The 27,971-nt window shown below is 35.4% G+C and overlaps 1 protein-coding gene across 4 annotated transcripts in view; it reads right to left on the bottom strand.

The window, feature by feature from the left end:
- SULF1 (sulfatase 1) overlaps positions 1-27,971 on the bottom strand; it is a 102,722-nt gene that overhangs the window by 53,448 nt on the left and 21,303 nt on the right. For all 4 annotated transcript variants that reach the window (XM_087706964.1, XM_087706965.1, XM_014062177.2 and 1 more), the window contains one exon: positions 760-996. In XM_087706964.1, coding sequence (XP_087563090.1) covers positions 760-931 — 172 coding nt within the window. In that variant the 5' untranslated portion in view covers positions 932-996. The remainder of the gene's footprint in view (positions 1-759; positions 997-27,971) is intronic.

Consider the following 27,971-nt stretch of genomic DNA (forward strand, 5'->3'; position numbering starts at 1 on the left):
ATATTGCACCCAACAATCTGGGTCCTCATTTTACCCACCTCAGAAGGATGAAAGGCTGAATCAACCTTGAGCCTGTCGAGATTTGAACTGCCAAATTGCAGGCAACTGGCAGTCATTCTTAAGATCCTTAAAACCTTCTATTTCAAACTGATTTTGGGTGCTCTTGTGGGCCTCACTGGCTTTTTGATTGCTTGATATTAATTGGTGGTTTGGATTTTGAGATTTCTTACTGAGATACTTATATAGCTAGAGTGAACTTGGGCCATACATAAAAATGCCTAGTAAATATTAATATATGTATAAAAATAATTAGCTTGTAATTGTATACATAAATAAAATAGAAGTGTAACTGCATCCAAGAGATTATGTTTTCAGTGTTCCAGATCTTTAAAAATGTTTTACACAGATTCATGAATGGCCATTATTAGAAAATTAACTGCTGTTGACAGGAAACTTCCTCTTTTCCTTTGCCACCCAGTCTTATAAAATGCTTCAGTTAATCAGAGGTAGCTGAACATTATCTTGATTCTGCAGTTAAATGAGAATAAGATATATCATGTTGAAGCAAAAAAAACCTGATCGTTTTGTTTTCTGGGAATGGGTTGTCCAAATCTGTCAAGTAGTTATAATAATGGACAGGAAAGGCCACTATAAAGAAGGATTATTTACAGAGCAGAAAGTGATTTTCAAAAGAACAAAACAAAGCCAAATGAAATTGTGATGGTGGTAAAAAGAAGCTGGAATTCAAAACAGACTTACCAAGCTCCACATCCTGGTCATCTGTAAGCACAAGTATAATATTTGGCCTAATATTTTTTCGTTCATGCTGCACCCGACCTCTGAACCTTGGGGATTTGACAGGGGTACCAAAGCTCCTTAGTAATTCAGTGCCAAGCACAGTGCACATAAAAGCAATGTAATAATGGTTCATTGTTATCTGTCCAAGGCCACTGTTAAATTCTTGTGCAAATGTTGCTTTTCTTTAGTTGTCAGGTTCTGTACAATAAAAAGGGGAAACAGAGAAATCAATTCAATTGAAAATATAATTTTTAGACAATGCAGCCAGAAACCTGCAAGATACACATGAAAAAGTACCAGCTAGTCAAAATGTTATGTAGTTAACTTCTGAGCCTAGGATAATTTATTTGGGAGGAAACCCTATACAATGAGACTTATGATTGATTAAAGAAAAAGATAAATGGATGGAGTGATAGCATCAAACGCTGCTCTTGAAAACTTCAAATTGGTGTTCAGAACTGAGGCTAATATTAACCAAGGCTAATATTTTTCAAGAGCAATACATTGTCCTTTTGCCAAATGTCCATACTTTAACTGATCTGAATTTCATGTATCTGCATTTTTTAAAAAATAAAGCTAATTCCTAATATATTTAATAACATCATTATTTTTTAAAAAAAAATCCATTGTATTTTCCCAAAGTATTACTTGAGAGCAGTCAAAGTATTCTTCAAAATTCCTATAAAGATAAGAGCTAAATTCTCAGTTTTCTGTTAAAAATAAATAAATTTCTCATTTAGCAAAATGGACCTCTATATTGTACAATAAGCACACACCCTCATTGGAAAGATTCAGTGTTTCTTAAAGGGAGAAAAATGAGCAAAGTAAGTGTTTAAATAACTCTCCTGAGTTTTATTACATTTGTTAAAACCTTCCAAAAGGACATGTGCTCCTTTGAGTCCTAGGCTGCCCATACAGCATCCATCCTGTTTTAAGAAAACTCACCTGCATTCCCAGTTTGAAGAGATGACTTGGCTGCTGGACTTAATATGCAGCAGAACATTGATTTTTTTCAATGTAAACAATTTGTTTAGATGATCCTACTTACTGCCATGAAAGCCTGTATTACTATCCTTCTTTGGTCAGCAATGGGATTTAGTACATCATCTATTATGCATAGAACCTCTGAGAAAACCCTTATCCCCAATTCTCCATTTCCAGATTCGGCTCACTGAGCCTATCAGAATCATTTCTCAGGAAATGTCAATCAAATAGCATTGCTATTGTGAGCCCTAACGTACTCCCAGGAGTCTAAACCTAAACCCACAACAGAAAATGATTGATTGGCCTTTTAACTAAAAAGGTTAGTTACTAGCATTCTCTGACCTGCTGACAGACACATCACCAGAAGAACTAAACTTGCAATGGGGCTAACTTAATTCCCAGTTTAATTGTCTGTATTTATAAAACAACTGAAGACTCATTGGTCAACAGTTAGTAAAGTCTGGTCCCATGGGAAAGTTATCTTGAAAAGGATGCAACACTAGATTTAATGAGAATGAGATGCAACTCATTAGGCCATTGGTACTCCCACACCTGAGACTTCATATTTAGACATGCAACATTAACCAGCAGGAGATAAATCAGCAGAACTAATTAAATGGAAGCATAGCAGAGCAGAGAAGGGGAGGGGCTGGATGAGAGGAAAATGGCCCCATTGCTCATTGCAAAATACAAAAAAAAAGAGATGAATGGATGGATGGATGATAATGTGTGGTGAGTTTTCTTTGTCCCCCTCTTAATTTTCTTTATTCCAACTTGAAGCTTCATAACATAGCCTATAAATGGTGTCATGTATCTTACTCTTCAGGCAGATAATTGCCCAGAGACTGAACATTTCAAAACAAAACTTCAATCTCTAAGCAGACAAATTTTGGCTCCATCGTCTGAACAAACATTCCAATCTATGATTGACAACACAGAAACTTGTAAGCAGGATGCTGAAGAATTCAACATTCTAAGTTAAATGCCACTGCTCTGACCAGTGAAGTTTAGATAAGCAGATTGGAAACTGGTAATTAGTTTAGGGAGTTCTGGATTTTTTTCTCCTCTTTCTTAAGAACATTTTGAGTTCAGGAGAAATAAGATAGACCCAATAAGCATTTTATTATCTAATATTACACTAAGACTACCTGAACTTACAGGGGGGAAAAAACCCAAACAGACATTTCTCCCAAAGTTGTTCTTTAAACAACCTTGTTGATGATGTCTACTTTAGGGCTTGCAATAGCAATGCTAGACAATAAATCTTAGACAACTCTTGCCAAAAGGAAGAACATGTAAGAATAAAAGAAGCAAATGTTTAACATTTCCTAGATCAATTATTTAGCTTAGAAAAGTTTCAGATCATGTTGTCTCAGCAAAATACAGTATATTTTCTGAATACAGCAAGCCAGATTTCCCCAGCTCGGTCCTTTCCAGATGTGCTGGGACAGCATCTTCCAGAATTTACAGCCAAAATCAGAGGAAGATTATCATAAGAAAATACTGGGGAAAATCCTAAGGCTTCAGTTTTATCATGGGGTTTCTAAGTAATATGGTGAGGTTCTCTTGCATCAATGTACCTCAATTGGCTTATCTGCTGCAATATTTCCAACAACTAAATCTACGTTTCTGATTTAATTTCCTACAATGTCCCCAAGTTACTTTATTTTAGGGCATTCTGGGAGATGTAAAATATGTCAGACTGAGTCACTCAGTACTGACTGAAGTCTTATATTGGGAGAGTGGGGAAATTAAATGAGGCCCGGGTATTAACTTTGCTCAGCTGTAGCACTGATGCCAGCCAGCAAAGAAACAATTTTTCAATTCCGAGCATTTCAAATGAAAGGACTTCTTGCAATTGAGTATACTGAGTACTATTATAGTAGTTATAAATAAACAGATGACCATTTGCGTGTTAGCATCCCTTTTCCAGGAAGAACCATCATTTTCCAGCATCTAAATTGTAAATAATTCTTCCTTTCTCTGTATGTAGTTTTGTTGCAAATAAAAGTACTGTTTAGAGGCTGACAACTTCATTAGTGCCTAGTAATATTTGTCTTCTCCCATGATATTACTTCATAGTCTGTCAGAACTTGTTACTTTATAATAGGATAGAATATTATTTATTTTAAAAGATTTATGTAGTCACCCATATTATAATATAACTCAGAGGAATGGAGAATATTGTTGACAATTGGATGCTCTTGGCTTCTCTCCATCTCTTCTATTGTTCCCTTTTCTTTTTCTCCTTCTTGTTTCCTATCTTGTACTTGAGAGACCGCCTGCTGCCAATTACCTCCCACAGACCCATTAGATCTCACAGGGTTGGCCTCCTCCGGGTGCCATCTACAAGCCAATGCCACCTGGCTATTACCAGGGGGAGGGCCTTCTCTGTGGCAGCTCCGGCCCTCTGGAATGAACTCCCCGCAGGGATTCAGACCCTCACCTCTCTCCAGGCCTTCCGGAAAGCCGTCAAAACCTGGCTGTGCCGGCAAGCCTGGGGGTGATGAGTTCCCTCCCCTCTCGACATGTATGGTTGTGCGATTGTTGTCGATTTTTATTATTTGTATTTTGTCTTTTATGTTCCCCCTTTTTTTCCCTTTGAATTGTTCGCCGCCCTGAGTCCTCCCGGAGAAGGGCAGCATACAAATAATAAAATACCAATACCAATACCAATATCTGACCTTCTGGGTTGGTTCTGCATCTCGAATTTAGGTTAAAAGCTATGAAAATTAGAGGATGAATCATTTTCTGTATTTAGGACAGGGTGGCTCTTGCAGAACAAATAGCTTTGTGAAAGTATCCAAATGCCATACAAACTGAATCCTAAAGAAGGAATTTTCTATTGGCATTAATAAAAATACAAATTAGGAGGCATGCTATCAATGGTTGAAAGACTTGGAAAAGATGAAGACTGGAACACAAACCTTACCATATTTACAATTGCTAAGAGGGAAATAAACATTTGGAGATATATCTATAGATTCACATTAATTCCAGGACATGGAATGATTTAATTTTGAATTGGTAAATGAGTCACATTGTTTATTCATTACACTAGATATTAGTCAAGGAAACCATACAGTACTAGAACTTAAAGCAATGTCTGAACTCAATATCAGGCTTTCCACCACTCATTCCTTGATTTCCTTAGCCTTAGTGTACAGAATTCATTTTCAGTAGGGTCTCCAAAGATTCAGTATCAACTTCCAAAGTTTGGTGAGATTATCCATTATTGTTACTATTATTATGTGTAATATAACGAAAGTAGCATATATTAAATTATTTTCATATAAGGTATGGGTGTCAAACTCAATCACGTCACATGACGTATTGTGACATTTTTTGCCTTTGTGGAGTCAGGGTGGGCATGTGACACATCCAGCCTAAGGGCCATTATTTTGATAACCTGGATATAAACGTTTGGAGGTGAATGAACCATCTGAAATTTCATGAAGAGCTGGATAAGCTGAAGACTTTGGTAACCCCTGGTTTATATTAGAGATGAGCATCTCTTGAATGATCACACATCCTGAAAAAATTGGGTTTCTAATGGCATGCTTAAACAGGTAGGGATGTATAGGACATGGTCAAAGATGACAAAGTAGCCCACTACATGGATTTCTATATATTCATTTCTCCTATCTGTTCTGAAAAAAGCTACGGTTTCATACAAACACAAAGAGTTAAATGATGTAACCTACCATGACACATTTTTCCTTTGCATGGGGATTTCTCTAGAGTTCTTAAAAATGTGTCATCTACTTGCAGCCTGTCTCCTACCTCTTGAAGAAAATGAAGCAAAGAACCATCCCTAAAAAAATCTACGGCTTCACAGTGGAAACAAGAATATAGTGTGTGCAAGTTTTCTCAGAGACACTGCAATTTATCTTTCAGAAACAGTCAAAAAATGGAAAAATTAAAGAGGCCTTTTTCCTTCACACATGGTATATTAACATAAAGTATTGTGCAGTGTCCAAGATTCAAGAAGAGACTACAAGTTGCCTTTCTTCCCGAGGGTAAATGAAAACAGATTTAAGTGTACTGAAAAATATGGAAATTGTAAAGGTGTTTTTATAGAGACGAGCACATAATCAACTATGGAAAGAATGAGAGTAGCTCCATTTTGAGACCTTTCACTGGCAAATATTATTTTGCCGTACACACACTAGATCTCAAAAGATCAGATCTGCAGCAAGACCTAAGAAATCCAGACATTTGATGCATTTACACAGGTCCATATCCAGACTGAGCCATTTTTGCCCTATAAAACTATATAATGGAATGAGACTAAGCAGAGTCTATGTTATGAACACTGGCTTGAGTGAGAACATTAGACCCTTTAGCTGAATGCTGCCAACACTCCCCAATACTGTGGTAGGTTTTTTTTTAAATGCTTAAAGCAGAACTCTTTTCAGTCCTACCTAAAGATTCCAGAACTTAAAATTGGGACTTTTTGCAAGAAAATCATGAGATCTTTGATTGAATTATGACCTAATCCTATGAATCATTACAGTTCAAATTGTATTATAAACTTTTCACCCATAGACAAAAGATCTGGAAAGTACAAATCTAATAATTATTATGCTATGTCAATATTAGTCCAATTTTTGTCCAGGATTTTGTCTCTTTAAAAAAATTATTGTAATTTCCACAACATAACCCAATCCACAACAGATAAAGGATTTGATAACTCAGTTTAAAAGGAAAATGTGAAAAAATTATAACACACCATTAAAACATCTGTAAAAAACTAACTGATCTGATTCAGACTTTGATACATGATATTGATCTGGAAGCATAATTTATTACATTTATCCACTTTGGAATTTTGTTTTGAAGCAGTGTTGTTTGAATTGAAACCTTTGTCTTCATTAGTCATTGTAGCAGGTAAGCACATAGAAAAACATTTCCTACTAGATATAGCAGTTGTAAAAGCCAAGTTGGCCTTAATTATCTGTAAGCAATTAAATAACACATTGTTCACAATTTAATTGGTTACCCAAGAATATTAGGACTGGATAAACTGGTGCAATAAGTGACACAATAGCCATTTTCTATCCCATATGTCTGAAACAAGTTTTTTAAAGGCATTTTTGTAACCAAGACAGACTTGCCTTCCATAAAGCTCGAAGTATCAGCTTTCAGAGGTTTTATTGATTTATGTCAGGTTTTTTTTTAAAAAAATGGAATTATAACCGGTATCTACAATTATGTCAAGTAATTCAAACATATTTCAAGGTTGTAATCACCGGCTTGTTTTCCACAGTGCAATTCCTTTTGCTGAGGTATTTTGTAATGTAAAACCCTAAAGACTTACACACACACACAGTACCTTCAGAATAAGTTTGATAGAGGAGGAATCTAATTTTCCTGCATGAATAGCTTTTACAGATTTTAAGTGAATTCATCTTGAGCAGGTGCTCTGTTAGGGATTCTAATTAAGGTTACATATAGTTTCGAAACATTAAAAAGACAAAAACATATATAGTCTTCTGATGAATTTTAGTCAAAAGAAATCCAATGTTTAGGACAGTTCCTTTTGGAAATGTAGTTATTGACAATCAAGAGTTCTGTTCGCTCACAGCAAGTTCAAAATATACTGAATGTCAAATCAAAATTAAAAGGGAGCAATAATACTTTTAAGATCCGGCATTCATATTGCATCTCTGAAAAACAGAGATAATAATCTTTTCAGCAAATCAGGAATAGCATAGTGAAATTCCATTTCATTACTCAATGGGGTATCCGGTATTTACCATGGAAAATGCATTTACAGTACAATAAAATCAAGAAACAGCAGGATCTGTTGCCTCCTCTTAAAGGTTAATCCATTAATCTTAGTTGTAAAATGTTAGATTTATACTGAATACAAAGAATGTAGTTAAATGTCTAAGTCTAGCACTTATCTCTCCGATCTACATATTTACCAGTCAATCAGAATTATTTGCTCTCCTCCAAACATAATCTCCTTATAATTACAATGTTTTAACCCATGCCTAGGGATAAATCAATGAATCTACCAATTATAATTTAGTTAGACTGCAGGCACAAGAATTTGTAACCTCATAATAGGCAAATTATAATTTACATAAACAGCAATATGCAGGTGATTTAAACATATGCTCTTCTGGAAAACAATTCTTACATGAACAAAAATGTTCATATGTTTTAATCTATCATAACCATGCATATACCCAGAAATAGCATAAATAGTAAAAAAAGAAAAAAATGAAACCAATTTTTTAGATTAGTACCAAAGGTTTTGTTTTATATACCTTTAGGATATAAAAATAATTTACTCCATGTACTTGTAAACTAGAATTACGAAAAGACTTTGCATTTCCATACTGTATCTTGTTGCTTCTTTCCAAATGGGTTGAGACTACCATTTCCAAAGTTTTTAATTGGCACTGTTAGAAAGACTATAATGTAGAATTCATTTGTTTATTAGAAAGTTTACTGGTACTGCATTTTCATTCATTAAACAGTCAGTATGGTTTAAATGAAAAATTCTGAAGCAGTTTCTAAGAAAATAATCAAAATACAATAATCTAATGCAATTCTAATATTAAATCAATGCATGAAGAAATAAAATTAACAATTTTATGGATATTTGCTGATTATCTATTCAAAAGAATACTCCAATAAATAAGCCTTTCCTGTTATAAGAAGCTTCAACATTGGGAACCACAAATTTCAATAAAAGAGCATTGCATGTAGCAGGTATACTTTAGATCTGCTAAAAGTTCAGACTGCTGTAATGGCTGTCAAAGTATATTGTTCAAGATGGTACTGTTCATTTTCTGTTTTTAAATTCTTTCAAATTCTTTTAGTCTTAGTCTTCACAGATGAAACCCTATTAAACAAGCCAAATCCAAATTGTATTTTATTTCTTTACAAAAGCAAAGACTAATTCAATGATGGTTCAGCGAAGAATGTTCCACAGTGCCAGTTTATGGTAGGCATGATCAAAAGTTAAAACATATCAAGATTGAGGCTTACATTAACCACATGTCACATGAAACAATTCAAAGGAATGTTCCAATATGTATCTTTCAGCAAAAGGAGCTCTTACAAACAATTCTGGCATAAGCTTTTAACACGCTCTTTCCCAATCTTGTTTTCTCACTGTCTAATTTGCTTTGTTTCAAAGCTTCATATTTCAGCTTGTTAAGGATTGCACTTGTCACACAAAAGGATGTTGATATAATTAAGCCAGATGATGTGCCCCACAAGTAAAACCAGCCATTCATGAAAGCTGGTCACCAGAGGCCATTTCAAACAATGCATATTTCAGGGTAATCTAAAGTAATCCCTTCTCTCTGCTGATTTGGTTTCCAGGCAGACTTAAGCACATGTGTGGAGCAAACAGGAGTCTTATTAAAACCTGATGTTATATTGGAGAATGCAAAGCAGTGGACTTATGGTTGAATTCAATGTTTCTTCAAATAAAACAAATATCAGATAGGGAGATATTTTAAAATGGAGAAATGAAACCATATAGCCAATAAGTTCTTATCCACTTCATTAAATAAATAAGCACTTTGAACTTTATGGCAAGGGGAAAATAAAAGAAAGAACACCATAGCTTGATTTAGCTATTATCAGGAAATCCATGGCAAAATTCTCCCATGTCTTTTGCAGCCATAAACAATGATCTCATTGTTTACAGGAATTTAGTCTATTTTCATATTCCCTTTGTAAACCTCATCCATTTGCTATTATTCTCTCTGAACTGCTCAGCAGTGTACAACTGAGGAATCTGAAGTCAGGATATCAAAGTGTCAAGTAACAAAGTGATCCTTTTTTTATATTTTACTAGAATGCTAAAGATTGGGGAAGGTGGAGTGAGGAGACACACTTTAAAGATCTTGATGCCCTCCAGAAATGTTAAGACTACAACTCTCAGATTTTTATTGTGGCATATATTCATACTAGTAGATATGATGTACCCATAACTTTTTTTTAATTATTTTTTAAATGTGTGTAATTATAAACTGAGGCAGTTTGATGTAGTAGCTAAGACAATGCGTGGTCTAGAAATCAGGAAACCACAAGTTCTTTTCCTGGGTGACTATGCACCGCTCACTTTCTCTAAGCACTAGGAAGAAGGGAATGCAAGCCACTTCTGGAAATATCCAGCATTTGCCAGGAATCAAAACTAATTTAGAGGGATCAATTTGTTTGTTAAATTGAACTTCCATTAAAGATGTCCTGGGATAAGAAACAGCCATGGAAGAAAATCCTGCAGTTTTATTTTAGGACTCAATACCCCTTATTATTGTCACAGATATAACTTCTCCAATTGGAAAAAAAAACCCCTGTTTTCACAAGTTGATGCTTGTATCTGCTATAAGTTTTGTCTGCAATCCTGTCACATTAAAATCCTTTTTTATTACATTCAATAATAGCAGAATTTACTTCTTTTGAGACCAAAACATATTTAGGGAATATAACTGGAAATCAAAATGAAGGGGTCTTTTACTCTTTATAATATATGTACACATGTAATTTTCAAAAGTATATTTTGCATCAGTCCCTCACTGATGTATTTATATCTAAATATGTTTATATATTTATAAAATACAATATTTAATAAAAGCTCACTGCATAAATCCCTTATAGGAATGGTTTATATTTATCAGAATTTTTTAAAGTAAAGTATTTGTCTGCATAAATACTGCAAACAATAAAGAACTCATAGCTACTTCAAAGGACAAGCTCATTTTAGCAAACTTTCTTAAGAGACTGAGTTTGGGCCAGACATTTGGGGAAATCATTTGTATCTTGAAGTCTGTATATTTACTCCACTCTTCTCTAGGTTCTTAAACCCTTGGTGAGAGCTAAGTGTTCTGAAGCTGGCAGTCTGAAACCAATCAAGTAATTACAAAGACCATTGGCAAACAGTGATCAACAATTGTTATCAAATAGTGATTAGTACGCTTACTAGCAGGAGCATATAAACACTATTTGGGTAGAGAAAATGTCTCTTTCTGAAACATAGTCTCCACTGCCATCATTCCTTCAGATTCAGAGGTTATTTATCAGACTGTTGTCAAGGCCAGTAATGGCGAACCTTTTGGGCACCGAGTGCCCAAACTGGAACATGCGTGCATGTGCGTGTGCCACAGTGCAAGAAACCCAAAGACCAGCTGGCTGGTACGCATGCACATGGCAGCGAGCTGGTCTTTAGTTTTCCGGCATGCTAGTCTTTGAATGTGCCGGAGCACTGGAAACTTGAAGACCAGCTGGCTGGAGCATGCATGGCTGTTTTTGGAGCGTTTTCAGGTTGTTTTTTGGGCCATCTTCAGGCTGTTTTTGGGCCATTTTCAGGTGTTTTTTTTGGGTTGATTTTGGCCTGAAAAATGGTATGAACATGGCCTGAAAATGACCCCAAAACAGCTCAGAAAACACCCTGGTTTTGGGCTACTTTGGGGCCCATTTTCAGTCCATTTTCTGGCACTCCAGTGCCTGCAAAGACCAGCTGTGCATGTGTGTGCCAGAAACCAGAAGAGCGGCTGGCAACGGTGTGCGTGTCCATAGAGAGGGCTCTGCTTGCCACTTCTGGCACACGTGCCATAGGTTCGCTAACATGGGTCTAGGATGTGGCTCTTTCTGTCATCTCCCAAGGTCATTCCCACATGCATTACAAACACCCTCTTCAAACCTTCTAAAACAACTTTTACTTTATGCATTTCAACAATCATCTTAGGTTGAGGGCTTTAGACCACTATTGCCTTTGGCTAGATTCTCGTAACATTTATACTTTATCCTTGTGTTTTATTTGGCAGTTTAGGTAGATTTAATATCAAAAACTGCTTCTAAATACAAATATCAAGTCTAATAGTTCAATTTATTAGCTGTGACTAAAGATATTTAGATTAAGATTTAGTGGATGGGGAGAGATGATAGATGATATTTTAGTAAAGAAATGTTTACATGTCAGAAATCAGATAGATTTAATTCTCAAATGTAATTGTAATAACTTTAAAGATGTTAGTCTTTAAATTTAAAAACATATCGAAAATCTGACCAGACCTTTTAAGAAAATTTTCATAAATAATTTATGTAAAACAGATGTTTTAGTACTTTATTCCATAAAAGCTATTATTATCCAGGAAGTAACCGACATAAACATATTGCCATTTGTAGTGAATTTACTTAAAGATGTTTTTTTTGTTGTTAGTCAAATTAAACTTCCAGAATGACCCCTTTTCAGAAGTTTTCAGAATAATTCAATATTAGATCTCTACCGCCATACCCTACACACTATTGTAGTTCTTTCTGCACTAAAATAAGTTTACTGTTTAAGGTATGTATAATCTATCAATTTCGTGCAGAAAAATCTCATGATATGGAATTGTTCTGCTGAAATAAATACAAGAATGTATCTCCATTATAATCACATTCTACTGCCACAAGATATAGCAGGATTCTGAACCTGGATAATGGAATAATCATGGCAAGTGTATGTATGTATCTACAGTATATGTATACATAAACTCTTCAGTTCAAATGTTTCAATTTATACCACCTAGCACAGATGTATCTTCAATTAGGCACATCTTCTTTTAAAGAATTTAGGTTGCCTGAAATCTCAATGTTCTGTGCCTTGTTGAAGCCCTTTGTCATTAAATTGTAAGGCTTTGATATTCAGGCTTTTTCTAGCACCCATACCATATATTTTTTTAAAGTATCCATGGCTTTCACCAGCATCAATACTTTGTTGGGATCAGGATGGCAAAGTATAATCTCCAAGTGTTCAAACTTACATGGAAAAGTTTGGTATTTTAAATGATGTACGATTTGACATAGACTGAACTCAGCCTTTCACCAAGTCTGACTGTTTATTAACTGTGACAGGCAGCTGCTCCCAGGAGATTTTAACAAAAGACTTTCTTTTTCTGAGAAGCTTGCATACTATTTTGTAAACCCTGAGTTTGCCTAATAAATGTTTTGGCTAAACAAAGAGTGACACTTCTTTCCCCCTCAAAACCCACAGTCAATCAGGGAGTCAGCATGAGGTTACATAAAGGTTATCTGACTAAATATGAGATGGCTTATTATGCATTTGTGCCTTCTACAGAGATGTATGATATGTTTATCATTAAACAGAAATATGTTTCTCCTAAGAAATATTCTACTAAGAAATGCAACATTGTGCCCACAAGTCTCAGAGTCTTGTGGAATCTCTAGGTAATGGCAGTTCCACAGACCTAGTAGCATTTTTGGACTGCATTGCATTTTGGCATGAGATCTCACACAAGAATATTGCCATTTTGCAGGCATTGGAATGGAAAGTCCAGACCATTACATGATATCACACAGCTGTACACAGGTCTAGAAAAGCATGCCAACCATGATGTTATACTTTTAACAGTATTATCTGAAATGTAGCAGCACCTGGCTGATCTAGTTTGGGTGAAACCAAATTAGTACTGAGAGTGGTGGTTGGGGAGGGGGGGAGAAACTACCAGGGAATCCTGGGGTATAGGCTAGAGAGTGAAGTTGAAAAAAATCCCAGATGAAAGCAGTGGTAAACTGCTTCTCTACTGCTACCCCAAAAAATAATGTGTATTAAGTCACAGACAGTGAGCTAAACTCATTGGATGCTGTGCCTTTATCTTTCTCTCATAGGCTGAACACATCACACATAATGGCAGATTCCCAAATCTCTCTTGAATGCCATTGCCCAGAGCAAATTTTTGGTGCATTGTTCCCCAAGAAGCTGTTAAATTTGTTACTGGATCATGTGATGCATATCAAGACCACTTTTTTCCTCTAATTTTTTGTATATTATTGTAGACTTTGAAACCAATGTCCTTGTGAAATGATCATAAACAAGATAATCTAAACAACTTGCCCATTTGGTACTTAGAGGATATTTGTTTTCCATGCTGCATGAAATATTTCAATGTGAGTGGCTGCAGAAGTGATGTGGTCTATGGCATGGATGCTGCTTGCTAATTATGTGTGACATCAATTTTTGCCACTATAAATACAGTGACTACTAAAAGGCTATATAATTAATACAATCAGGTTTGCATATTAGGTTGCTGAAACAGTGTTTAGTTTTTATTCCCACTCAGTCTTTATTTTTCAAACTTGTAGAGAAAAAAATAAAAACTTTATGGAAAAACAAATATTTGTCATTCTAAGCAACACAATGGAAAAATTCTACCATACTCAACTTTCACCTGTCAAAACAAATATAGGTCAAAAGTTCCCGTTTGAATATATTTAAGCCTTATTAGTCATATAGTTAACAAGTCTGGGGAACAAATATATTTGCAATCTAATGTACAACATTAGGATCTATTTGTTTTTTCTTGGGTTATTTTTTTTTTACCACAGAAAATATCAGTATTATCTGAGCTTAGATACAGATTCTCTGAGAAAAGTAACATTTCTGTGAGCTTAAAACGTCATGTATAATGTGATCAATACAAGTCAATATACAACATTAATTGCACAATTATGCCTAATGTCTTAACACCGTTCTTTTTGTACTCCACATCCTGAGTGTTCAACTTGAGATTCACTCACCACGCCCCAGGAAAAATAATAATTTGGCTTTTTTTGGTCATTGAGTTTCAGAAACCTGGTTTTATTACAGCTGGGAAGTTCCATGTACTCACAGGCTATCCAGCCCCCCCCCCTTTTCCATATATTCTATAAACAATATATTCTCATATCACACAATCAAGACTAGTAACAGCACTTAGTACTATGGAACAATGCTGGAGCTACAAGACAAGAAGTGGATAAGTGGAACAACTTGCTTCCAGAAGTTGTGAATGCTCCAAAACCAGAAGCTTTTAAGAAGATATTGGATAACCATTTGTCTGAAGTAGCAGTGATGGCTAATGTTTTTGTTGTTGGTTGCCAAAAATGTGAGCGTGCATGCACAGTAGCATGCACATGTGCTGGCACCAATAATACAAAGCGCCCCCCACATGCACAACCCCACACACATGTTTCCCTTCCACGCGTACTGCACTGCTCGTCCCCAAGCTGAGCTTAGTATTTTCCCCCGGCCACCAGAGGAGGCCGTTTTCACTCTCCCCAGGCTCCAGGAAAGCCTCTGGAGCCTGGGAAGGGTGAAAAATGGGCCCAATGGGCTTACCGGAAGTTTGGAAATGATCTGTTTCTGGCTTCTGTAGGTCCTCCGGGGGATGGGGGAGGCAGTTTTCACCCTCCCCAGGTTCTGGAGGCTTTCCTGAAGCCTGGGGAGGGCAAAAATGGCCTCCCCCGGCCCTCCGGAAAGCCAAAAATCACCTGGCTGGCGAACACAAGTGCGCTGGAGCTGACGGCTCAGTGCCGGCAGATATGGCTCCGCGTGCCACTTATGGCACGCTTGCCATAGTTTTGCCATCACAAGTGTAGGGTTTCCTGCCTAAGCAATTCAAATTAGACCTTCTGGTAAAACAGTGGCAACAAGTATAAAATTCTAGGACTGTTAAAGAACAAAATGCCAGTATGGCAGACAAATCAAGAAATGGCCAATACTCTTGAATATGAAAGTGAACAACACGAACAGTTGATTTTCAAGGTCTATTATTCTTTTGATACATTAGCATATAAAAAGAGCATGAAAAATTCTAGAGAGTCTAGATAGGAGAAGGCTAATAAAGACTGATATTGTGCCTTAGTTAAGTTTAAATAAGAAGTAAAATTGGTAGAGCTTTGGATTCTGGACTCATTTAGTACCTGTTCCTCCTAACCATGACGTTACTTCCATACTTCAAGTATGTTTTTATTGAAAAAACACTTTATTTTTCTGCTATATTATAGGTCATTGCTGTTTACAAAATTGAGGCTAAACTACAAGATAGGGGGTCAAAGCCCACTTATCTCTAAGCTTTGGTAGGTAAGATCTCTCTATCCTTCTGCTTCAGTTCCTCAACTTAAATTAATTAGTCGTCAGCCAATTGGAGAGAAAAAAGCATCATATGGTTTGAGTCTTCTAGCTAATTAAATAAAGGAAGATATTATCATTCCATAATTTTAAAAAGAAGAGGGGTTTTCTTTGATTTTTTAACTGATAACACATCTACAGAGGTTGCAAAGTTACATTAGAAGCAACAACCCCTAATTCCTGATATACAAAAATAAAATGCCTCTTTAAAAAATGGTGGAATAACCACTTGTAATTTTTAAATACAAAAAAAAGTAATTGATAAAAGTTGAATTATTTATAGATCCTCAATAACAACTGAAAGCATTTTTGCAGCCAACTGAAATTAATCCACTCACTTTAAGTACTGCAGCTCCAACCATCATTGTGAGCTAATTCACACAGTTTTAAAAATAAAAATGCATGGAAAAGGCTGATTATTTTTTGTTTAGTAAAAGAGTACACTGTTTTGTCCTGGAAAAATGTGTGCATTCATGGGAATATCAAAAACCATATGCCACAGAAGCATCACTAGTCCTCAGATTAAAGACTGAAGAAATAACGTAGAGGCCATTGGACAATTTTTTTTGGGGGGGGGTGGTGGCCTTTTGAAATATATTTTTATAAGGTTACAGATGGTGTTATTTGACTGAATTAGGTATGGAGAAACCAAGGATAAAAATTGTACATTAAAGCAGTATATTAAAAATAGAATGGGACAAAAGGAACAGCAAGAATTGTCCACTATCCCAGAGTTCTAGGAGGAGAATCGTAGTGAGAGATTATGCCATCAGGCTTACAAGGTTTAAACATACATGGCCACAGAAACCCTAGGATAGCACAATATATGAAATCTAATGCAATATAAATTTAAAAAGGAGAATGTAAAAAATGATTAAGAATTGCATGCAATGTTCATGTATGGCATCATATTTACAAAGTTTTGAATTCAGGTTGCATTAACTAGGCTGTGGCTCAGTATTGGTTAACAGGAGGAACAGTTGAAGGTGGCGGTAGTGGTGGAGGTAGAATTGACTATTTCTGTTTCTTTCTTCTCCAAATTGTTCCACTTCTTTTATATTAACTGAAAATTAAACAGTATATGTAAGCTTTGTTTCTGTTACATTTTCAGTCATTTGTTCTAAATAAAAGTGAATGAATTTAATGTCATTTGCTCTAAATGAAATTAATGAAATGTGACTTTAAACCAACAACAGCAATTTCTGCATTATCAATAACAATCAAGAAGAAAATGGAAGGTTATGTGAAAGGGGTGGGGGCAGCAAAATAGCATCTTACCCAGAATACCAACAATCTAAAATATTCTGTGGTAAGAAAAGAGTTGTAACAAATATTTGTCTCCACCACCAACTTCCTCTTACAAGCCTTCCTGTTAGAAGGTAGTAAATGAACAGTTTTGTTAGATGAACAATTGCTTTTCTTTGTCCCAGCTGTTGATGCTGTAAAAATAATTGCAGGATTAGGAAGGAAGCAATTGAGCTGTCTAATGATTTTCAGAATGCCTGTAATGTCTTTGATGTTTACCTCCTGTCATAAGAAGATGTTTTTCAGATACACCATTATCCACTTATGGCTCTGAGAGAAGACCTCATCTCTACCTTTTCCTTCTACATTTACTTACACCAATTGGGCAATATTGGTCCGCATCCCAACTAAATTGCTAGAGACTATTAAACATTTTGCAGATTTGCAAGCTTTAAAGAAGGAATTTATTTTATGTCATTAAAGCTTTTTTTTCAGCAAAAAGTATAATAGACCACTCCTTTGCCATTAATTTAGATTTAAAAAAATACCTCCTTACATATATACATGCATAATGATTCCAGCATGTGAACTTTTGTGTCAGATTTTTCAGCAAAGATTAAGTAGTTTGATTTATTATTATGTTATTTTATAATCTACCTTTTTAAATATATAACTCAAGGTGGCAAACATATCTAATACTGCTGTCTTCTCCCCTCCCTTCACCAAAACAGTATTTAAAATTCAATCCCTCTTGAATTGAATGGGGAGTGACTGGCCCAAAGTGATTCTGCAAATTTCCATGCCTAAAGATGTGAACCTCGCTCTCCCCCTAATCCAACATGACACTATATTGGTTGTATAATACTGCAATCCAACTCCTGCCAAAGGTTGTAATGCCAGCACTATATCTTAATTCAGAATTTAATCCCAAACCATTCTAAGAGCAAATGTTGTATGCTTCTGCTCTGGCAATAAACCTGAAATGAAATCCAATATACAAATCCAACATATCCAACCCAACCTATGATGGAACCACAGTTTAATTAACAGGGAAACCCCATTTTCTTGCCAACCTTTGTTAAATCTTACAATATCTCAGAATTTAAACTAATGTGCTACTTTTAAATGTTTTGTAGAAATAGTACATCAGTTAGTGGAAAAAATGTCAATCACATCCAAAATCACTGGAATTAAAAACTATATTTTTCATAAATGTTTGGTCAAGTGTACAGGTTTGTTATTTTTGAAATCTAATAAACTTCTTAGATATTGAAGATGTACAGTAATGTTTATTAGCAGAAAGCCTTATACACATTGAAGAGAAAATTAACTTTGTGAAAGTAGTTCACTCTACAAATTCTCTCTTCTTATGGAATATCTTTTCCCCACCCAATACTTCCAGATGCAACGGAATTACATTTCCCAGAGTTCTTGACCAATACGACATTGTGTTGTACTTTATTAATAAATTGTGTATATTATTATCCTGGCAAATATCACTATGACACCCTCTGCACACTGTTAAAAGCTAATGGGCCATATGTAACAGGCAAAACAATCCTAAAAGAATTATAACATTCCATATAGAAAGTTCACACCTAGATTGTGTATAAAAGGACCTTCCTAAATCAGATTTTTGGGTTGAGACAACAAATTATGATTACAACAAATCTTAGTAAAATTCAGAATATACAAGTTAGTGCTTTTGTTACAAATGAATGTAATAGTGATAAATATAGAAAGGTATGGTACATTAATTAGAATATAAAGGGACGGATCAATTTTTGGAAACAAGATAAAATGACACTGATTTTTCCCCACCTATAGGAAATAATTAGCATATATTGTGTCTTTAAATACAAATATGTGGTGCATTTTATATTGTAAGAGAGGCAGATAGGTACCTCTTACAATGAACTATTTTTTCTCTATCACATTGTTCTGTAGATGGCCATGTCTGCTGGGCATGGAAGGAGCATCTTAGGTCAACATATGCATTTATTTATACATGAATATATAGGCATAAGAGTTTATACCTGGTTTCTGAAGGTCATAAGGTTAGCAAAACTGATACTGCAGTACATATAATGATGTATATAATAATGTTATATCTTGAAAAAAAATAGAAATAGTTTTTGTGAATAATTTTTCACTTTACTGAAAGAACAAGCATTAGCCCATTTTAGCTGCTTAAGTTCTTGTTCAGGCAAGTAATTTCTCTTTCTTCCCAAGACTTGGGTCAGTTTTATTTAATCAGATTACAGGACCTCCCTTCGTTCTCCTATATGAAATGCATTATCTTACAAACTGAAAAGGTTTCTCCAATGCCATTTTGTTTATAAAGGAGGAAAGAAAAGAATAGCCATTTAATCATGCTGTGCAACAACTTGCCCTGAGAGTTTTAAGAGCTGTAATCCTTTTTCTCTTCAATTCTCCAGAAAGAAAGTGTTAAATTATAAACATGTACTCCCTGGTTGTTCCTATCAATGAGCCGGAAACAGTTGTTTTACAATGGGACTTTAAAGGATTAAGTAAAATGCAGAACATATAAACTTTGGATTTTCATGACTTTAAAACTTCAGTGTTTCAAACTTATTAAAACACTTCCTTTATATCCCTTGACTGTATATAGGTGTTCCATCTCATCTATTCAACTTTCAGTTGTATTCTCATGCCAATTTATAAGACAGAAACTTTGAACAGTTAAATGGGGATGGTCATATGCATTTAAATTGAACACATATAAATAGGTGTGCTTGGCTTGCATTTCTCTAGAATTCTCCTTTTTAGGTCCTTTCCCCTTCTCCTTTCCTCATTCACACACTTCTGGAAAAAATAATTTGAAAATATCTAGAACTGAATAGTAATTAAGAATTTTAATAAAATGAATCTAGTATGCTAAAGATATTCAGCCTTCAGTGTCTTTTTTTTAAATAAATGGAAATATATCCACACATTTTATCCAATCAACTCCCCCTAATTCTGAAAATTCACCCCTCTGGTAATTCTTTAGTTTATCAAATTTATTACAGTCACCAACTCCATTAGGGATGGGGTGACTTATAAAATCTAAAAGATAATAAAAACAATAAAATTAAATGCATCTCTCAAGTAGCCTGGATGAAAAAAAAATCAAAATAATAAACTACACCTCCCACAATAGATCAATAAACCCATTAACTGATAACAGAGGTAGGTTTAAGGAGTTTCTGGAGCCCCAGAAGAGTGGGTGCCATAACCATTATGGCGAAATCAAGAGGGTCTTTTCAATAGCTACTCTTTCAATGTGGAGTCCTTGGACCCTAATATTAAGATTCCCAAACCCTTCTGCCATTTAAAAAAGCCTACTATGGCATGTAAAACCAGCATGTTCATTCTGTGATGTTCTAAAAAGTATTACTAATAATACAGATAAAATGGCTGTTCCATTTTTACAATCTTATATTCTTCTCTTTACTTTATAAAAAAAGTTCCCAACATTTATATGTCTTGAAAGCCTACATCCAATTTAAATGCTAAGTAATTCGTTTACATCTCTTTTCTTATTCTTGCTAACTATCTCAGGCAACCTATGTTAAGAGTAAGCATTTTTGTTAAGGCAAACCAGATGGAAGGAAACTTTTTTCCCAAGTCTGTTTTGATTTCTATAGTGTTTCTTTTTAAATTGAACTACACGCTGGAAGATTGTTGAAAAGAAGATATCATACACTTCAACTTTCTGTTCCAGGTTGGATGTACAATATAGGATAAGCATTTTTAACATATAGCTATAAATCTTCTACTTAAAATCTGTAAGACCTATCATTTCAAGAATTAGACTGAGCCCTGAGAATCCATCTCCCCCTCCCCGAGGAAGTTCTATTAGGTTCTCTTTTGCAATGCCAAGCCCTGGATTCAGAATCCAAAGGCTGTGTTGTAGGCACAACCAGTTGAAAGGAAAGGTTCCTGAAGAGTCCATATGGCAACAATGTTTATATTGTAGTGTTTCTCTACAATTATCTTAAAAAATAGTTGCTGGAGTAAGGTTGTAAAAACAAGGCCATTATTCAAATTAGACCACTATAAAAACATTAGATCTTGTCATCTTATTGCTAAATTGTCTTCAGTTTCATACTTGAATCTTTTTAACCTTATCCCCTATATATTATGGGTAGACACTCCATATGTCTTCCAAGCATCCTATCTTAGACTAGAGGTGGTACTCAACAGGTTCTGACCAGTTCTGGAGAATCGGTAGCAGAAATTTTCAGTAGTTTGGAGAATTGGTAAATACCACCTCTGACTGGCCCCGCCTCCATCTATTCTCTGCCTCCTGAGTCCCAGCTGATTGGGAGGAAATGGGGATTTTGCAGTAACCTTCCCCTGGAGTGGGGAGGGAATGGACATTTTACAGTATCCTTCCCCTGCCACATCCACTAAGCCATGTCCACAGAACTGGTAGTAAAAAAAATTATCCCACCACTGCTGCAGACACCAAAATGTCTTGGAAACTTTGTTTTAGGAAAGACTTTTTTTAAATAGGCAGGGAACTGTAGGAGGGAGGAATCCAGCAAACAGTAGTAGAAGCAGAAGATTTTTTTTTTGTTTAGGTATAAACTCCCTTGTACTCAATGGGAATTTGTTTTGAGTAGATACATACAGGATTAAGTTACCAATTTACTGCAGATCAGAAAAAGCTGGGTATAAAACAATAGAAACATTCTTCACAATTTAGTGAAAACCCCCATCTGCTTAGAAGACCATCTACTTGCTTTCTTGATTAATCTGAGTATGTTGGTTCATTTTTTTAAAGCAAAAAATAACATTCTCATTTCACTGCATAATCAATAAGCCAACTTCTTCAGTAGCCAAGTCCAAAATTCCTCACTGTCTAGTAAGAGGTACACAAATTCCTGAGTCTGCGGTGTGGAGAGAACTAAATGAAGCTATGTAGATTGCAGTCTAGTGGGTATTTGTTCTATTCCCTTAGACACAATCTTGGAGGCCCATTGCTTCTCTCAAATAGACACTGCAGATTGCTAGCTTTGTTAAATGTATGCTATGGTACAAGCGACCCACCCTCGTCATACTTGGGAACAACTGTATTTACCTGCACATCTACGCCTGAAGGTGTGACCTCTGCTGCTAGTGAATAGCACTGCCTGTCAAAGGCATCTTCAATTAACTCCCTTCATATTCATGTTGACCCTATAATTAATCTATTGTTTCTGAATGTTGTATAACTACATAAATTTTTATTATGCCAGGCATTGCATTGGAGACATATTATGGGTTATTATTTCTGTACTATAATTACTAAAAACTGCAAATATAAGATTAGTATTGTTACTGTCCATTAAATCCCTTTCTGCTGTGCTTTAATTAGTTTGGTCTTAGAATTGGGCATGGTTATGTTTTTTGGTTGCACTGCATCAACTATTTGCATTAATGTGAATGGTTTTTAATAATTAATGCTTTTATGTTAGTTTGGAAAGCTGGTGATGAATGAATTAATAACAAATAAATAAACATTTGGTTTGGGTTTACATCCTTTCCACATAACTGTTCCAGAAAAACAGTATCATTATATCTATATATAGAAATATTATTTCAACCTCTTTCACTTGGTCAGTGAAAGGAAATGATGATGATCAATGAATTCAGAGCCATGAAAAAATTGAATGTTTATTACTAAACATTTAATAAATGTTTATTATTGAGATGATTTAGAATACAAAAAACTTTGACTGCTTTAAAAATAATAATAAAAACAGAACTAATTATCCAGAAAGGTAATTGTTTCCCCTTCATTAGAGACAAAGAAAAGACTAATCAGCCTTCTGTTGGGGAAGTTTTAATTCATATTCTTGAATGAAGTAGTATTTTAGACTTGATACTCTAGACTAATAGCCCCCTGTGGGATTCTAAGTTTGGCCACAAAAGAGGGAGACACCGTGCTGCCATACAGGCTACTCCCATGAGTTCATCTAGGTGCCCTAATCCTTACTCCAAGGTTAACATCATACCAGCAATTAAGTAAACAATACCTTAATCAAGGAACTGCCAAACAAGACAACAGGTCAACCAAAGAACCTTTAAGACCACACCTCTCCAGCAACACTGACTGGGCAAGCCACTAAAATATAAACTGAGAGCAAACCCCACTGTTTACTAGCACTGATTATTTACTAGCACCTGGTTTGGGTAATGAAAGGTCAGAGAGCAACAAGGACTTCTCATTTCACCCTGAACTACAAATATTTTCCTTTATTGGTACACCAGACTTTACCTACTTATTACTACTAATACTTTTATTCTATTCATTAAAATAAGGAAAAGTCCTTATTTTAAAGGATATCTATTTGCCTGAATTAGTCTATAAAACTGATAGTTTGTTGCAGTGGTGGATTGCAGGCGGCATGCCCCAATACGGGTGTACCGGACCCTTCCCGGAGCACCGGGTACCATTCCGGTATGGTGCTCCGGAGGGCTCACCCATCCACCCAAGCTCCTTAACGGTCCTTTAAAGCCTTCGGCGCTTCCGAGCATGCGCCTGGCACTTACAATGCTTGCCAACGCTCCACCGAGCAGCTGGAGCGTCGTAGAGGCTTGTGGAGGTGTCGCAGGCAGGTACGACACATGCACGCACAGCTCGCATTCATCTGGACAACACCGGGCCTGTTCCAACCATACCAATTGGAACGGGATCCGGAACCCATCACTGGTTTGTTGTGACTGAAAGTCTGGCTACCTTAAAAAAAAAAACACCTCCAAATCAGATTGGTTGCTTCATTTTTTTCTAAGTGTTTGGTCATATGTATGTGCTTCCCATCATAAGGAGAAAGGGAAAATATTAGTATGCAGCATAGGGGTTAGAATTACAATCATGCTCTGCTCATTAGTTCTGTTCTCCACATATTTCTATGTACATCTTTTCAATCTTCTATATGAAATTTAATCTAAAACCCAGACTTATAATAACTAAACGTGAGCAAGAAGAGGTAGCATTCTTGGGAATATGCCAAAATAGACAAACCTTCAATCATTCTATTTGTTAATTTCCAATGTCTCCTGACTCTATCATGTCTCATACTTGAGATTGCCGCTTATTTGTTTCCATATTCAAATATATGGGGAGTTAAGCGGGCTGATATAGCATTAGTTAGAAGTAGTAAAGCTATAGTATCAATGAACAGACAGCTGTGATAGTAGAAATTAAAATGGCCCTTTAGAAAGGAAGGGTGGTAAGAACATTTTACTTGAGGGCTCTTCGAAATCTGGAATTAATATTGAGAATAATCATTTCTGTGCCATAAAAAAACTTTCACAAATAGTGCTTTTGTAACAAGATATCTAGCTATCAATAATAAAACTAGAAAATCTGTATTTTCTTAAATACATTTCATGGTAGAAAAAAAAAGGATTGAAATTGTTTCTATAGCATTTCTCTTAAATCTGCATATTAAAAAGACTGCATGAATGAATTCACATAGTGAAGGACACAAGTTGTAGTTTCAAGTTGTTGCCCTTTCATAAATTGTACTTACATATTTTGCTTTGTTCTCTAATATATTATGAAATATGTCTTCTCCGTTAACATATAATTACTGAAAAATTCAAAAGGTGAAAGGGTAGCATTGAAAATTAAGGACCTTTTGATCTCTTCCATCCATTAGTGTTCCACAAAATAAAAATAGCTTCAATTATAGCAGAATCTTTGAAAAAGGTATGCAAATTGTGATATAGAATCATCTCATCTTATTAGAACATCCATGGAGAAATTACCTATAGTCCCACTCATTTCCAAAAGGGTTGGGAAGCTAGAAGGCAATGCTTTTATACAGAAACACTAGTCCTTTGGAACCCCCTTCTTGTTGGTTTTTAGTAAAATGTTAAGAATCAAACTATTTTATGAGTTTCTTAAGTTTATATATAAACATTTACTCTTTTTGCCTATTTGCTCGCCTTATTTATTGTTTATAAATAAATGTTTATTTTTATATAAATTAAAAATTAATACATTTTTTATACTTCTTTTTTTTGCATCTTGTTTGGGATTTTAATCAGAGTATGGATGTTTAACTGGCTTTATATTCTATGTATACCACCAACAGTAATTTTGACAATAGTGGTAAAGAAATTGGTAAATTTAGGCAGTATATCTGCTCAGAAATATTGTGTTATTTCATTGTCATCAATTAACAAGAATTTGACCAGTGGAAACTTTGATTATGCAACAATCTGAAAAGGAAGTGAATTTCCTCCCAATATATTCCATGCAGAAATTAGTACATAGCTATTTAATCTTCTTTGCCTGGTTTACAATAATGGCATTGTTTGCATTCTGAACTTAAGTCTTAATCAGCTCGAATTTGCCACTATAGTGCTGTATTGTTTGGTTTGATACTGATGTGGTAAATTGTTTCTATTCTGGATTTAAGCCAGAAAAGGGATTTCATTCTCTAGATTTTTTTCCATGTTTTGAATACGTAGTTGTAATCCAAATGATGCTATTGTGTTTCACTTATATTAGAGAGCTTGAAATACAACAGTCCACACTGGGATCATATTACTGACAACTGAAGCATGCGGTTGACCAAAACATATTCTTCCTCTAATTGTATGTATGGAGGAAACAAAATGTGATCACCTTGCAAAGCTCTATATTTACAAAGGAACCTTCTTAAAAAACATTGCTTGAAAAGTCTGATTCAAGTACATTTCAGTTACAATAGCAGTTCTCCATTAAAGTGCAGCAAAAAATATAAATTGGATGTGCAGGACAGAAAAAAACTTCTGGTAATAAGTTTCTAGGTGTTCTAGAAAGATTTTGCTTTCTATCACACATTTTATATATTTGATTACAATTTGGCATTTTTATCCTACTATTAGAGCAAGGCTGTCAAACTCCCAGCCTTTGGGCTGGATGCCTCATATGTTGGCGATGCCCACACCTGGTTTAGTGAAGGGGGGGGGGGGAATCCCGATATATCATGTAATGATGCTGTGAATTTGACACCCCTGCACTAGAGTGATCACAAATGTATTTGTTTTTTATGCCTATTAATCAACTCATTAGAGTTTCCCATTGTCCTCTTTAATCTGTTTCTAGAACCATTGGCTTTTTAAAATTAGACAATAACAGGATATCATCAATGTGCTGTTGTAGTGGGCCCTAAATACATGCTTTCGATACAAGACATTTTGAGAATTTTGATATTTAATATCTATACTAAATTGTGCAATGTGGCTTAAATCCAAGGCATACGATTATTTGGAAAAAGGCCTAATCTGCTTCCTCTAAGATTAAAAAACCAACCAACAAACAAATCAATGTCAAAAGTTGGATTTTACAATTTGAACTGTATAAAATGCTTGGAATGGATTTCCTTTTATATCCTAAAATATACTGAATTATATCTAAATGCATAGATATGATTGTATTGGATATAAATCAGTTAAAATTACCTTTGAGCCTCTGGAGTAAGATTAATGTAAACAAATTGTATATAGCATTTAGAGTGATGTACACCTTCAGAGGAATATTGATGTTAATTTCATTTAAATATCTAAACTATTGAGAAAAGGTTTATAGCAGGACAAGGTCTCTCAATTTACTTTGGCTAAATTGCCTTATGATGATGGTAGCTAATTTAGGTTTATCAATGGTCTTTTATAATAGAATGAAGGCATATTGCTTCATTTGGGCTCATTTAAAAAAACCAATGTGTGGACTTCCTGGGAGGAGCTACTGGTGGAGGCAGCAAAAAATCAGCTGCCTCCGAATTCCTGGCTACGTACCTGTTTAGAGGATCTTCCATCTGACGTCTTATCAGGTTTTCTTATCCTTCAGGCAAGAAGGAAAGAAGAAACTGTTTTGCTGGCAAATGCTCTTCGATTTTTGCAGCTTTTGTGCTTGCAAGGAAAGGGGGGCTAGCCCAAGGCAGAACGGCTGTCCGTGCTGGGAACTTCAAACTGCCTTGTGCAGGACAAAGTAGGTCTCTCCCACTCTGCTCTAAGTTTTGTTTGATTTATTCTTATCACGAGCTGGATCCGTTTACTGTGGACAATAATTGCTTATCAATATTTTAGCTTCTTTTTTTTTTCTCCTCCGAAAAATTATTTACTCAGAGGCTTCTAAAATGGCGCCGAGTAGGCTGGTTTCTCCGGTAATAACGAACACTTTCTGCTAATCCTCACAAGAATTCAAAACAAAAGAGATAGCTTATCACTTGTTTTGGTTTCACAATAGAAGAATTTTACTCCTTCATTAACCTTGCTTATTTGGAAGTTAAATGGTGATGAATCTGCTGAATGGTCTTGTTACAATGTTTACTCACTGAAAGTTTTGCCAAGCCTTAAACTTCAAAATAAAAGCCTCTTTATTTAAAGCTGCATATTTAGGCACTAGAGTTTTATTAACTGCAGGCAGATAAATTTTGAAATGGCCTCAAAACCAAATATTAACTTGAAGTCGTCACCCTCTACTTCCAGGGGCACATCCTTAGTGCCTGGCACAAAGCTGCAGCCTCCGCTTCCTACGCCCCCTGCTGGGGATGTGTTAACGAAAGAATTTTTCCTGAGTAATCTAAGCGAGGCTCTTAATGCACAGACAATTAAAATGGAAGATAAATTTAGAGATAATAGAGAGGAGAGAAAAGAGGAAATAAAAGAAATGAAAGAAGAAATTAAAAGTGAAATAAAAGGACTTAAACAGGAGCTGTATGAGAAATTTGAGGCTAAGGTTGATAAAATTAGAGACGACATGCTGAGTCTTGTAACTGTATTAACAGAACATATTTCTGGAGTGGAAGATACTCTAGAGGTTCTTAATGATGCCAATGCTAACTTGACAGTGAAAACAGAGGTGGTGGAACAAAAAGTGGAAAATGCTGAAAAAGAAATTATTATGATACAGTACCGACAAATGGAGTTCGCATTAAGAGTAAGGGGGCTGCGTGAGGAGAAACAGGAGAACCTGAAACAGATCCTATCGGAAGCTTTTGACCGCCTGATGGGAAGACCAGGGACCAATCAAGATTGG

This window comes from Thamnophis sirtalis, unplaced genomic scaffold, assembly GCF_051295495.1.
Source record: "Thamnophis sirtalis isolate CommonGarterSnake01/CBP01778 unplaced genomic scaffold, rThaSir2_p1.2 scaffold_2, whole genome shotgun sequence".
Taxonomy (NCBI): domain Eukaryota; kingdom Metazoa; phylum Chordata; class Lepidosauria; order Squamata; family Natricidae; genus Thamnophis; species Thamnophis sirtalis.